This window comes from Agelaius tricolor, unplaced genomic scaffold (genome assembly GCF_023055355.1).
Source record: "Agelaius tricolor isolate 1412-34295 unplaced genomic scaffold, bAgeTri1.0.p SCAF_22, whole genome shotgun sequence".
Lineage (NCBI taxonomy): Eukaryota > Metazoa > Chordata > Aves > Passeriformes > Icteridae > Agelaius > Agelaius tricolor.
In genome coordinates, this window is record NW_027269282.1 from 5905914 (window position 1) to 5919046 (window position 13133).

Consider the following 13133-nt stretch of genomic DNA (forward strand, 5'->3'; position numbering starts at 1 on the left):
ACAACTTTAGTAGCACAGTTTCCAGCATTTAAAGGAGATGAAAGACATCAGAGAGCCCAAATTCCGGCAGCCCATGTTCTACTGGAGTTTTAATTCCATGTGTAACTCAGTACGTACTTCTTTCTTGGTGGAGGGATACCGAGTAGTTCTTTTCTCATTCCTTTTTCCTTATATGATCGCATTTGGTTAAATTTGTTGTTTCTTTATTCTGATACAAGCAGTCTTTGAATTTGGAATATTATGATGGTAGGTATTTCAACCCAAACCACACTCTGTGTGTAGTGATTCCTCTCCCACATTTTCCCCTCTTACTCATGCCAGTCTCATGTGCTCCATCTCATTTAGAATGTAGCTCAGACGTCCATCGTATTTTGTGTATGCACGCAGTCTTGTCTGTGCTTAGTGTCCAGGATTGAGGGTGGTGGTTTGTGTCAGTGTACCAGAGGAGGCACCAGAAATGCCTTCTGCAGGTTGGATGTTGTCCCATTTGAGGCACTGTATTATGGGGTGCTGGGGGTTAGGTATCAGTACCAGGACACGTGTTAAACAAGCTGGGAAAGCAGCAGTTTTGTAGTGCTCGAAGGGAGAAGGGTTCAGTCCAGAAGAGCTGAGTAGCTTACTTCACTGTGTCAGGAGGCTCATGCTAGCCAAGGACTGCAGTGCTGTGTTTAGTTAGGCTCTATTCTGTGGTTACTTTGCTGCACACAATCAGCAGATATTTGTGTAGTCTAGAGATAGAGTATGTGAAGCATGTCAGGCTCTGCATGCCAAGTACCAGAACTGGGGGCACATCATGTTTGTGTTGCTTTATCTTTTCCTGGCTGCTTAAGTAAGCAACATACTTTTAAAACTACATTTTATCAGCAAGGAAACTTTTTATTTGGTCTGTACAGTGCTTAGGTTACATGTGAAGCATAAACCCTCTCTTAACTTTTACCAGATTTTGGTCAGAAGTCTTTTCAGTGCATCAGGGACAACTTCAGTGGTACAGCTATAGTTCTGGACTTACTGATTCAGAGTCAGTTGCTTTTCTTTTAGTTTTGTTTTGGTTTCTTGTTTTGTTTTGTTTTGTTTTTTCATGCATGGAGGCATTTTACCACTAGGTATTAGAGCATTTGTCTCCTAGTTCTGGTCCTAACCGTTGTAACATTGCATTTGCTAGCATGGTAGCATTTTGTTGCACACCTTAGGTAGGTGCTAAAGATGTGCAGTTTGCTACTGTAGTGAAAACTGAGACATCTTTGCCCACAGCAACTGAATAAAGCCTTGCACTCTTTTGTGGCTTTCACTCATGGCAATTGCAGCATTACAGGTTTCCTGATGCTGTTCCAGGGCTAGTTTCAAAAGCAGCAAAAGTGGGTTCAGGTCTGTTGTGTTTGCTCTACTGATGTAGCAAGTTAACACTTTCAGAGCAATGCACAAGTGAATAATCCTCATTAGTGCTTCTGAGGGGGCAATATGTAGTACTTTTGTTCCAGCCTTTTGGAGAGCAAAACTGAGGCACGAGTAGTTCCTTAGATTTTTGCTTACTCCCCCTCACCAGAGCTGCCTGGTGGTCTTCATGTCTACTAAAATTAGGCTTGCATGGTTTGGGGGTTTGCCCTTTGGACCATTTGTCCCACTTAACCCTGACAGGTACATGACCACAGGTAACCATGGTGCGATTGGCGCAGATTGCAGAAATATCTCCAACCATGAGCCATCATGATTTAAGTAAATATTATTTTCAGACTACTGAGTGGCCACACTATTAAAGAGTTTGGCAAAAGAAGCAATATGCTCCCTTAATCCTAGTCAAAGGAAAATTACTTCAGGTAGCAGAGCAATGGGTTTTTTTTTTAAAAGGTTGTTAGCTCTGCAGTGTCAGAAAGTCAGGTAAATTTGGTTTAAAACTGCTTTGCCATGGGAGCTCTTTCTTTCAGGCCACAGAACATAAATAATATTAAAAAAAAATTTGAAATGTTGGCATACTAGATTCAAAGTGCCTCCAGTTAAGTAATTTACTGCCCTGTAGGTTCAGAGCAGTCCAGTTAAAGGACTTTTGGACCCCCATCAATGAGGTAGGCAGAGCTTGGGTCTCTGCTTGCAAGTAATTTCAATTTGGGGATGGAGAGGGAGTCCTGCAGTCTCCAGATTGTAAGAACTCATCTTTCCACACAAGTAGGATTGGTGAGCTTTGTGGAGCTTGACTCTCTTGCTGGAGCTGTACAGAAGGTCCAAACAGGAACTGTGGCCCTGGTAGTGTTGCACAGCTGAAGTAGGAAGTAGTGAGAGGAGAGGGGAGAGAGAACAGCAGAACTGTCCTTAGCCAAGAGCCAGAGATCTCCAGTGTTGTTTTTTGATGGTAGAAGAATTAACAAGGTCTGTTTTGAGCCCACCAAATTAATTTTTTCCTGTCTTTTAACGTTGCTCTAATAAAGCATGGTTTACAGCCTTCACTTGCTGTCTTCTATCTTTCTTTCTTTCTTTCTTTTTAACATTTAAGTTGCATGGTTGTCTTTAGTTTTTAGCATGTATTGATCTGCAGGCTAACGTGGTTAAAACTCTAATAGCCCTAACCCCTTACCTTGCCATGTGGCACATGGAGCAGAATCTGAGAGCAGACCTGAGTCTCTGGAGGAAGGGATGTCACAGCACTGTTCCCTCACTGAAGCTGGTGAAAGATAGGGTACTGGGTTTGTTGTTCCCTTCCTGGCTATGGGAGATGATAGTTTTAACTCCAGGATCAAGGTAGTGCGGTCTCCTTTGCAAATGAGAAGCATCTCATTGCCTCGAGGGTGGAGCTTGGTTTAACCTAGTCAAATGCCATACCTAGGGGAGAGCACTGGTGACCAGCAGGGAAACTGGGGCACCTACTGGAGTGGGGAATGTCCCCTGGTGACACTCAACTGCTGTGCCACGCTCAGGCACTCCCTCTGATGGAGTTGCAGAGCTGGGGTGATGTATCCACTGGAGAGGGAGAGCAACCTCCTCCTTCACGTTGGTGGCTTTGTGCAGCTTAGCTGAGCATCCAAAGTTCTCGTGGCAGAGCTGCTCCAGACCGGCTTTGTCCTATGCCTTGGGCTGTGTGACAGCACTTCAGCACTTCCATGGGAAGTGTGATTGTGGATCAGAGGGCTGAAGAGCCAGCATGCTTAGGGTCAAGGTGGCCACTGGACATCATTCTGCCAGATACTGTGGTTGTTTGCCTCATTACTTCTGTCCTGCTGCTAGAATTGTCTTGCACATACTTGGCAAGAGAAATGGTGTGAAACTGTCATCTGTTTTCATTGCTCCTTTACATTATCCAGTGGACAGAGGGAGGAGAAAAGATCTCTGTCGGGTCATTTATTTATTTGAAGAAGAGCGGCTCTTGCGAGACTCTCGCATACCCTGGTGTGAAATTAAGATCCATGTTGCTCCTCACCTTTGTACCTGTCGTCGTGCTCTTCACCTACTGAAATTGGATCCCACTCTGGAGTTACATGGATGGCCTCTCAGAGGAAAATCCCCAAAACGCAGACAAGCAGCTTCCCAAATCTACTATTCTCCCCTAAAACGAAAACTAAAACTGAGTCGATTTAAAGCCACAACCTGCAGGCCATACAACCAGTTATTCTTGTTATTTTGGATCATACTCTGTTTTTCCTGTTCTTTTCCTGTTTTTTTCTTCTGTTTGCTTTGTTTGTTCGTTTTGTTTTTATTTCCCCTCTTTCTTGTTCTCTCTGTTATATATCCCTTCTGTCTGACTGACATTTCTGGATTTGGTGTGGTTCTTAACAGAGGAGAAAGCAATGAGCAGTAGTTTGCAGCTGATCTTGCCTCCCAAGGACAGGGCATCGTATGAGACCACAGGTGATGCAGGTGTAGCTATAGCCCCATTGAGTTGGACAGTGTTATGGGACATCTTGAGATACCGTCAGCTATCCAGGGTTTTTATTTTAGGAGGATTAAATTACTTTTTAATATTTTTTTTTCCCATGTAGGAAAGTTTGTAGATTAGAACAGTGGGCTCCAAAACCCATTTATCTGGTTTTCTGATTATGAAAATAAGGAAAGGAGGCGGCCTGAAGAGGAGAGGGATGAAGAGACAATGAATTGGTGAAGCCTTTCCAAATCTGTTAGCCGAGGGGAGGTTCCCCAGTGGGTTTGGTGCCGAGGACACCCTGCCAGACCCCCAGGATGGCACGTGGGGCCAGGATGCCACCCATGCAGAGCCCAGAGTAGCTGACTGATGGCTCTTTGCTGTAGATGACTGTCTCCATCGGCGTCTCTGCCCTTTATTCATGGATAACTCTCTCCCTGTTTCTAGGAGAAAAAAAAAGTGCGTTCGCTACATACAAGGTGAAGGCAGCTGCGTCAGCCCACCCTCTTCAGATGGAAGCTTACTAGACTCTCCTCCGTCCTCCCCCGCCATGCTCGCCTCCCCCTCCAGAGACTCGAAACCACAGACTGAACAAACGCAACCCCTCTCGCTGTCATTGAAGCCCGACCCGCTGGCGCACCTGGTGATGATGCCGCCGCCATCCTCGCTCGTGCTCGCTGAGAGCGCCGCGAGCAAGCCCGGCGCCCTGCCCGCCGCCAGCTGCCCCAACGGGGCCCTGGACCACCCGCCGGCCGCCCTCCCGCCGGCCGCAGCCGCATCCCTCGCACAGCCCTCGACGTCCTCCTTGCATTCCCACAGCTCGCTGCCGGGGACACAGCCCCAGCCGCTCTCCCTTGTAACGAAGTCCTTAGAATAGCTTTAGCCTCGTTAGCCCTTTCGGTTTCCTTTCGGGGGGATTGAATTCTGTTGGTATTTGGGGTTTTGGTTTGGTTTTTTTTTTTCCTTTTCTTTATTTTTTTTTTTTTTTTCTTCTCCTTGTTGTCGTCCGCTGTTTGTCGTCGTTTCTCGGTTTCATTTTTAATTTGTGCCATGTGGCTACATTAGTTGATGTTTTATCGAGTTCATTGGTCAATATTTGACCCATTCTTATTTCAATTTCTCCTTTTTAAATATGTAGATGAGAAAAGCCTCATGATTCTGCCAAAATTTTTATCAACAGCTGTTTAAAGTCTTTGTAGCGTTTAAAAAATATATATATATACATAATTGTTATGTAGTTCCAATAGCTTAGTTTTAAAGACTGATTTTAAAAATTAAAAAAAAAAAAAGAAGCAATTTTGAAGCAGCCCTTGCCAGAGGCATTGGTTCTTTATTATTTGTATTAAATACGAGCTTGCGAACCAATCATTTTACATCTGGTTTTTAAACCTTTAAGGGCACAACGAATGCGGTGCCGCTACTACTTCTTTTTTTTTTCTTCCTTGTGTGAAACAACCTTTATTGTGATGTTACTTGTTATTGTTTAAATGTACAGAAACAAAGGGTTAAAAAAATGTGTTAATATACCTTGTTCCATGGTGTTGTTCTTTTTGGGGGAGGGGACGCTACTCAACAATTAAAAGTATCACAACGCTATTGGACCAGTAGTATTTATTGCTTTAGAAATTGCTTGTTGTATCTGTATGTTGTCCCTTTTTAAATGTTTTTTTCTTCTTTTACTTTTTCCTTGAAACATTGTATAAAGGTTTTTTTTTTCCTTTAGTGTAAGCATCTTATATATAACAACTCATTTGTACAAGGTTTTTAAGTTTATATATAAATGTGTATATATATATTTTTTCCGGGATTTTGTTTTTGATTTGTTTTCATGATTTTTTTTTTTTTTTTTTTTTTTTTTTTTTTTTTTTTTTTTGCTATATGAAATACGGTTGCCACCAACCACCAAATGGACATTCGCAGATGCATTTTTTTCAAGGATCAATAGTGTAAAGAATAAAATTGCTTTAAAAGCCATTACACTCAAAAAGACTTGAAAATTTAGCAAGGGAATTTTTAGCAATGCTGTTTGAAAAATAGCAAGGTCCAAGTGTCTCCCGTTCAGAACTGCAGCTGAATCCCCTGCGACATTAGGACTGTAGGCTGTGTGCAAAATTTTTATGTGCCAAAATTCTCAGTGACTTTTAACTTTCTCCCGACAACTTTATTATTTTTTTTAATGCTGTAATTTTTTTGTTCATCATGTTTTGCTGTGATGTTACATAGGTAGATATGTATGTAGTTTTAATGTCACCTATAACAGACGTGTTTGGTAGCAGATTGTCCGGAAAGCATTTAAAATGAAGAGGTATAAACCCTTAAGGGCCAAATTCTGTATATTAGATTATTCATAAAAGGAAAATCAGACTGCCACTTTTATGTACACTTACTACATACAGGTAGGTAGCAAACTTAAAACAAAAAAAAAAACCTAGGCATGTTGATGTTGCAAAAAACGCTGTATAAAGCTGAAAAATTGTTCATCTGTTCATTCAGTGCCATTGTAGTTGACATGAAGCGATTGTAAAACTGTCTCAGATTTTTCTCTGGTTTATTAAGATGCTAACTATAACATTTTTTGTGAATACTTTGAATGTTTCCTAACAGTTGTGATGTTACTGTTCCGTTTTATGCTCTTATTATTCCGATTTTCATTTTTAATGGTTTGGAAGCCATTTTTTGTAATGAATAAATGTTCATGCTGTACAGTATCTGTAGCATGCAGTTCTGGATTAATAAAAGCAACTTAGTATGTGCAGAGAATGACTTGTCAACTCATTTATGCATTGACTGCATTTTATCTGGCTGGAAAGATTTTCAGTCCGACTGGAAAAATTCCTCGGGAAAAAAAGTGTGAAAATTGTGGCGAATTGCAGCCAGCTCTAGTTGTGAGAAATCCCGTTTCCTTTGGGTTCCCAAGGAACCCAAAAGATTTGCATTTGCACTGGCCCTCTCCCTGCTCAGTGCTCTTTTGCATGAGTAGCAGTGGTTAAAGATCCTTTTTATTGAAAGAAATGGCACATGATTTGGCAGAAGACAGCATGTGAGCTTAGGGAATGTCCTTCCCTGTGAAGTGAGCCTGACTGGTGGATGGATGGGAGACCAGGGCTGGTGATACCATTAATTTTAATGTATTTCTGTTTAACCTGGTGATCTCACAACATAGAGCTGGTGCACTATAAAGGTCACACAGGAGAGCCCAGATAGCCTTAATTAGTAAAGTAGTTCTTCTGGCCTTAGGCTTTATCTTCTGGACAGATTTGAGTCCAGTTTTGCATATATTTGAGGGGTTTTTTAATGCAATAAGCCCTTGCAGCACAGCCTGCTCTTGGTTCTGAGAATCCACCATCCACCTGACAGCAATACCTGCAGATGCTGCAGGATAGAAGTGAATTTATATGCAAAGATTCTTATTATGTTGTTGATTTGTTTGAGTTTTTTTTAATAAGTGGAAATTTAAACTTCCTAATTTCCAGGATTCTGTCTCAAGTGGATGTCATCATAGGGCCAGTCATTATGGAAAATGTCAGCCATGGTAATTCCTACACTTGAGGAGAATGGAGTGTAAAGGTGTTGAAGCAGGTTTGTTCCCTGCTGTTGTGCAGGTGCATTGCTCAGGTACTGCATTTCTGTTTGGTTGGTCTTGGCAGGCTCTGCAGGAAGGGTGAGTGTTCTGCAGAAACCTGGGAACAGGCTGTTCTGGTAAGCCCAGCACTGGGATGGTGCTGTCCCTTCCTGTGGGGGCCGATAAAACCTGCAAAATTGTCCATTGGCTGCAGAAAGAATTTCCTTTGTGAGGGCCTGGGAGGGGCTGAGTGAAGTACTAAATAATGTGTAAGCAATATACAGTACTTTTAATTTCTAATATTTAATTGTTAGTTTACAAGACAAGCTTTTTTGTTGTTGTTGTTCAAATATGTTAGTAATGTAAATACGTGAGTAGTATTTCTTATGTCCTATCAGAAGGATTAAGTCGGGGTGAATTTTTTATCAAGCTCCATTTATCTCTCTTGATCCAAGGCCTGATGGTGCTTTTGTTGTGGTGATGCTGCCCTTGACCTCAGTTTCCCTCATCAACCACGACAGGCACGTGGGCAGCGTGAGTGGGAGAGGGCTCTGCAGTGGGGAAAAGGACATTGCTGCAAAGCTTTTGTGGAAGGTGCCAAATGTTGCTGTTGTTGGTAGCCAGTAAATTGAATGCAATGCTCAAATTACTCTCCGGCTAGTTAAGGTTTCTAGGGAGTTTTTTACTTCTTTTTCCTAAGTGTTTTGACTCTTGCTAGAGCATGGCCATCCATCAGCCCGACACATGTGCTGCATCTCTGCTGGGGATAGCTGCTCTCTTCTAAAGTAAGGAATAGTGCTCCAGGGAGATCTCTGAATGCCATGATTCAAAGTAGACACCATCAAGGTATGATTCATATATTCAGGAAAATAATGTGTTCTTTGCTCTCTGCTTTATTAGGCAAACTTCAGAAAGCAGAGTCCTGAAACACCATTCCCATGCAGATTAGTTTTCCTTCTGTGTGTGTGGTGAGAGGAATGTGTTCCAAGGATACATTGAACAGGGCTTGTGAGTGGTGAAGAAGTCATGCTGCGAACTTATTTGCTGTGGAAAACAATTGTATATCCCTGTGAAAGCAACTGCTTGTGTTTCCTCCAGGTTGTGCCTTGGCTGCATCCCTTTGAGGGATTGTGCCTTCAGATTTGCCTCTAAATTTCCCTTGCGTAGAGGAATTGAGCTGGGTCAAGGCTCCTGGGAGAAAATTGCCATTATTTATATATCCAGGAGTCCAGGTACAGTGGAAATGTGGTGTAAAGACAGTGCTGTCTATGCGCTGTAGGTGTAAAATAGGGTGAGAAACAGGCTGATCACCCCCAGATCCACACCAATGAGGGCAAACACTAGAGTGGGGTGGTGCTAAAGTGGAATGGTCTGTTCTCATCCAGTGCTGCCCAGAGACACCACAGGGCCCTGCATACAGTAGGTAATTCACTGTAGCTATTGCTTCCATCTGTTTTTATGGACTAAGGCAAGGAAGCAAGTCAATGTATTGCATGTTCGGGAGATATTTATTTTCCATTCGTTTTGTAAATCTCATTTTTCACTTAGTGTATGGAATTTTAAAAAGTTTAAGCAATTGCTGACTCAAAGCAGTGCCACATGGTTTTTTGCTTTGCTTAAAAGAAAAAAATGGACAGGCAGGAAAAAAAGACTAATCTTTAGAGTCCTGTTCATTTCATTAGACTATAAAAATGATGTAAAGAGAATTTACAATTAAATGGTTGCATAGGTCATTGCAACAATAGTGAAAGTTGTTGTTGTTGTTGTTGTTATTAACAAAAATAATAATAACAAACAACAATAATGTGTGTGACACTGCTGCCCAGGTATGTCTGGCTGTCTGGCATACACATAGGAGCACTTTACCACCAAAGACTGGATGAAGGGTTTGGATGCTGTTTTGGGAGAGGTGCTCCAGCTGAAAATTAAATTCAGTACAAGACTCAGATTGATCTCAAGTCATCTTTGTTGGACAGGACGTCTAAAGCTTTTGGAGCCTTAAAACTATGAATATTCAAAGTTGCTCAGAGATTGCAGCAATTGCTATGTTACAAAAAAAAGGGTAGACAGTTACCTTGGCGTTGATTTTAAGATGTCCCTGGAAAACATCTTGAGACTTCTGAGACAGATCAGCTACAAGTGATTTAATTCCAAGCACCCATCATTGTCAATAATGTCACCAACCCGTTTATGGACCCTTTGACAACTGTAGTCTTCCAACCCCTGGACTGATTTTCTTCTGGGATCAATCAAAAATATTAACTCATGATTTTCATCCATGTACTAGGAGCTGCACTTTTTCTGAGGTTGGAAATGCTTTTAAATTTGGGGTGGGGGGATATTAATCTGGACCTCTAAGGCAGTGGAGAACATGAAGTCATGCTCTCTGTCCATCTGCTTGACCCTCTCCTGATAATTCTTGAATACTCTGGCATTTTGAACCAGATTTGACAGCGGCAGTCGAACTCTCAGAGATGATAAAGTCCCTTTGAGTTCAGGGAAATCTCTGCCGGCACTGAGAAGAGAGGCTTTCCAGATCCACTGCTGAAGAAAAGGCAAGGAGAGCTCAGCTGTTATCCATTCTCTCTGGCAGCATCCAGATGGCCAATTATCACACGTCTACTTCTGGACCAGCATCTGCTCTCCCCTGCCCAGCTGGCAGGCTGAGAAGATTAGGTAGGAGACATGGACAGCATTGGGATGTTGGAGGGAACAAGGGAACGAGTTAAGGGTATAGGGAAAAGTGGAAACACTGCAGCTGCAATATGTAATATTATGTAAGACTGCAGTGGGGAAGCAAGGGGAGGGAAAGGACAATGGGGAGATAGGAGACACATCTGCAGGACACCAGGCTCTGCTAATGCTCCTGCTCACAGAGCAGAGCTGCTCTGGAAAAGTCAGTGCTGTGGGGTTTCCAGATCCTCGTCTCGTTCCTTTCAGTTAGCAGCTGGCACCAGCTCACTGATGGGAGGCACACCCCATTTAGGAGGTACCTGCTGGCAGGAGCTTGTGATGCCCTAGCCTGGACGCCACCAGAACAGGGTGGGAAAGTCTGAAGGTGTTTCCACAGCTCAGTAGCATGGGGATGACTGAAGCTGGGTGTGCAAAGCAAGAAGGGTGGGGTTTTTTTCCAAGAAAGAGGGAAAAAGGTTTATTACCTTATTTGCAAACAAGCCCATTTGTAGTAGCTTGTTGCCAGGTATTAGCAAACACCCTGGTTTTAATCTCCATCAGAAATTGTCTCCTTTACTCCCTTATTTTGCGTTCCCTTTTAAATATGCTGCTGGGGTATTTTTGGATCTAACTATATCTTTTTAATCTGTTCCACCCACCCCTCCTCAGCCCCCGCTGCTTCCCTGCCTGCTCCTTCTTCAAACTTATATAATGGCACATTATACAAAATAGCCAAGCAGGTGGTATTTTTAAAGACAGTGAGTGAGCATTTTTTTGGCCTAAATTTGGAACGAAACAGATGGATTTTAAGACTCTGCTTTTTCTATGAATAGTAACCGTTGTTCTCTACTGCCTTAAACACCAGTTTCAAGACCACCTCCAGCAACCAATCAGCACACTGTTATTTAATTATAACAAAATTCTTAGCTCTGTCTGCTGCTGCATGGGCAAGTGGGGGGCACTGGATCAACTTCTGGAGCCAGGCAGACTTGCCAACAATAATTTTCCTTTTCCCAGAGGGCCGAGGGGGCCTGGAGTGGGTTCCAAGTTCCTCCTAAACTGGCTGTTCAGTTTGGGCTCCCTGACAGAGTGCTTGAAAAGGGTTATAGAAAGGCAGATAAATGCACTTCTTGTTGCAAGCTTCCCTGACAAGCCAGGCCTCCAGAACAGTGATCTCATTCCTGCCTTATTATTGGTGGTGCCAGATTTTTTCCATTAACAGGTAATTGAGTCGAAACTAAAATAAGCAAAGTTTGTTTTATCCAATGCGTTTTCTTGCTTGCTTGTGAAAGAAAAACACTTTAGAGAGGGGTTTGCTTTTAATGTTCATGGAAATGTATTTACATCTCACAGATTCCTCCCTGCTCTAGTGTAATTAACCTGACTGGTCTTTTTGTTATTGTTGTTTTGATTTTTAAAGCAAAGATATTGGCGAGGCTTAATTCATTTTTCTAACGGTTTGAATTCCCTGGGAGCAGCAGGGTTGAAGTTGCCCATTCTGTGCATGGCCACAAGTGCTCCTGAGCGTGCATTCACTCTGTGGGCTTGGCTTCACCCGTGGCCCCAGAGGGGAAGCAGGAGCAGGATTCCAACAGGATGATTCTGTGCAGCATTTCCAGGCTCACAATGAGCCTTCCCTTCCAGAGAAGCCATGGGGACACTGATGGGACCAGCCAGTGTCTACTGTCCTGACTGAGCAGGGACACGACATGGCTGCCCACAAATTGCTCATGGTCTTGCTGAAGATCATTCTTTGTTTCTCACCCATGTGTTTCTGAGGGCCAGGAGCTGGACTCAATGATCCTTGTGGGTCCATTCCAACTCAGCATATTCTGTGATTCTGTACTTCCTCAGCCAGCAGCTTCAGGCATCCCCATGTCGCCAGCAGGCCACCTCTCCCCTCCTCACCTGCAGGAGAGCCAGCCTTGCCCTGGGTGAAAGGCAGCAGTTTAACAGGAAACAGCAAGCAATGCTGAAGAACAGAGAAGTTACATGTTTGTGGCTTTGCTGTTTTGCTTCTGTTTCCAGCTGTCCAGAGTTAGGCTCCTGCCTGCTTTGCCCTTGTGAGGGAGGCCGTGACCTCCAGCACCACAGGGACCTGGGTGCTTTGCACAGCTGCAGCCCTGTGGCAGCCACATCTCCCTGTGAACCCTTCTCCAGCCTTGTGCAGAGGTGTAAAGGGATGGTGGAGGGAGGTGAGATGGAGCAAGGAGGGTGTTGAGCTCAGGCTGTGGGATGGGCATGGTGGCTTGTCCAAAGACCCCGCAGCCAGGGCGGGCCAGTGGGTGGCTGCAGAAGTGCTGAGCATGGCAGCGGTGTCGCCTGCCAAGCTCCCTCAGCCTCACTTCCCCTGGGCTCTGTGAGGCCAATTACCAATTCACAGAGCCTGTTTTCAGCACAAACAGGGCCTTCAAAGAGTTGGGAGCCTTTCTGGTTTTGATTTCTTTTTTTTTTTAATGCCCTCCTAAAAAAAATGAAAGCAGAAAGAACCATGCTTAAAAGTCAAGTAGATAATTGTTTCTAACATGAATTTCAAACATTATCTCTTCCTCTGGGCAGATATTTCTGGGTCAGTTACCAACTGACTGCCCAATGGCAAACTGAGATACAATAACACCCATTTGAACTTGAATACATCCTCTCTAAAGTAACATTTAGAGGGGGTTTGGTTTGTTCTGTTTAATCACCCAACTTTTGGCAGTTTTCTTGCTGGAGGCTTTAGCCAGCTTTCATCTTTGATGCTGAGACTTGCCTGGCAGTGAAGCTGTAGGAGAAATCAGGTGGGTGACAAGAGAGGTGAGGTCCTGCAGTAGCCCTTGTCTGGCTGAGGTAAAGGGTCTGTGTGGGGAAGGTGTACTGTGTATGAGGAAGCAACCCAGAAAATGCCTTTTAATGTCTGAAGTGAAACAAGATTCACAAATTGCATACCTATTGCAGTCTGGGATATATATTAACCAAGTCCCTCAGTTTACCTGGCTCTAAAATGGCAAAAACAGGAGATACATGAGATGCAGTGGCACAGCTCATATTATCTGCAAAAAGCACGTTCAGAAC

The 13133-nt window shown here is 43.4% G+C and overlaps 1 protein-coding gene across 18 annotated transcripts in view; it reads left to right on the forward strand.

The window, feature by feature from the left end:
- Positions 1 to 6604, forward strand: part of TCF7L2 (transcription factor 7 like 2) — a 172195-nt gene extending 165591 nt beyond the window's left edge. For 9 of the 18 annotated variants that reach the window (XM_071446059.1, XM_071446064.1, XM_071446061.1 and 6 more), the window contains one exon: positions 4292 to 6604. In XM_071446059.1, coding sequence (XP_071302160.1) covers positions 4292 to 4721 — 430 coding nt within the window. In that variant the 3' untranslated portion in view covers positions 4722 to 6604. Of the gene's footprint in view, positions 1 to 218; positions 248 to 4291 lie in introns of those variants that run through there. The other 9 variants (XM_071446077.1, XM_071446074.1, XM_071446078.1 and 6 more) reach the window with 5 other exon arrangements.
- Positions 6605 to 13133: the final 6529 nt, after the last annotated feature.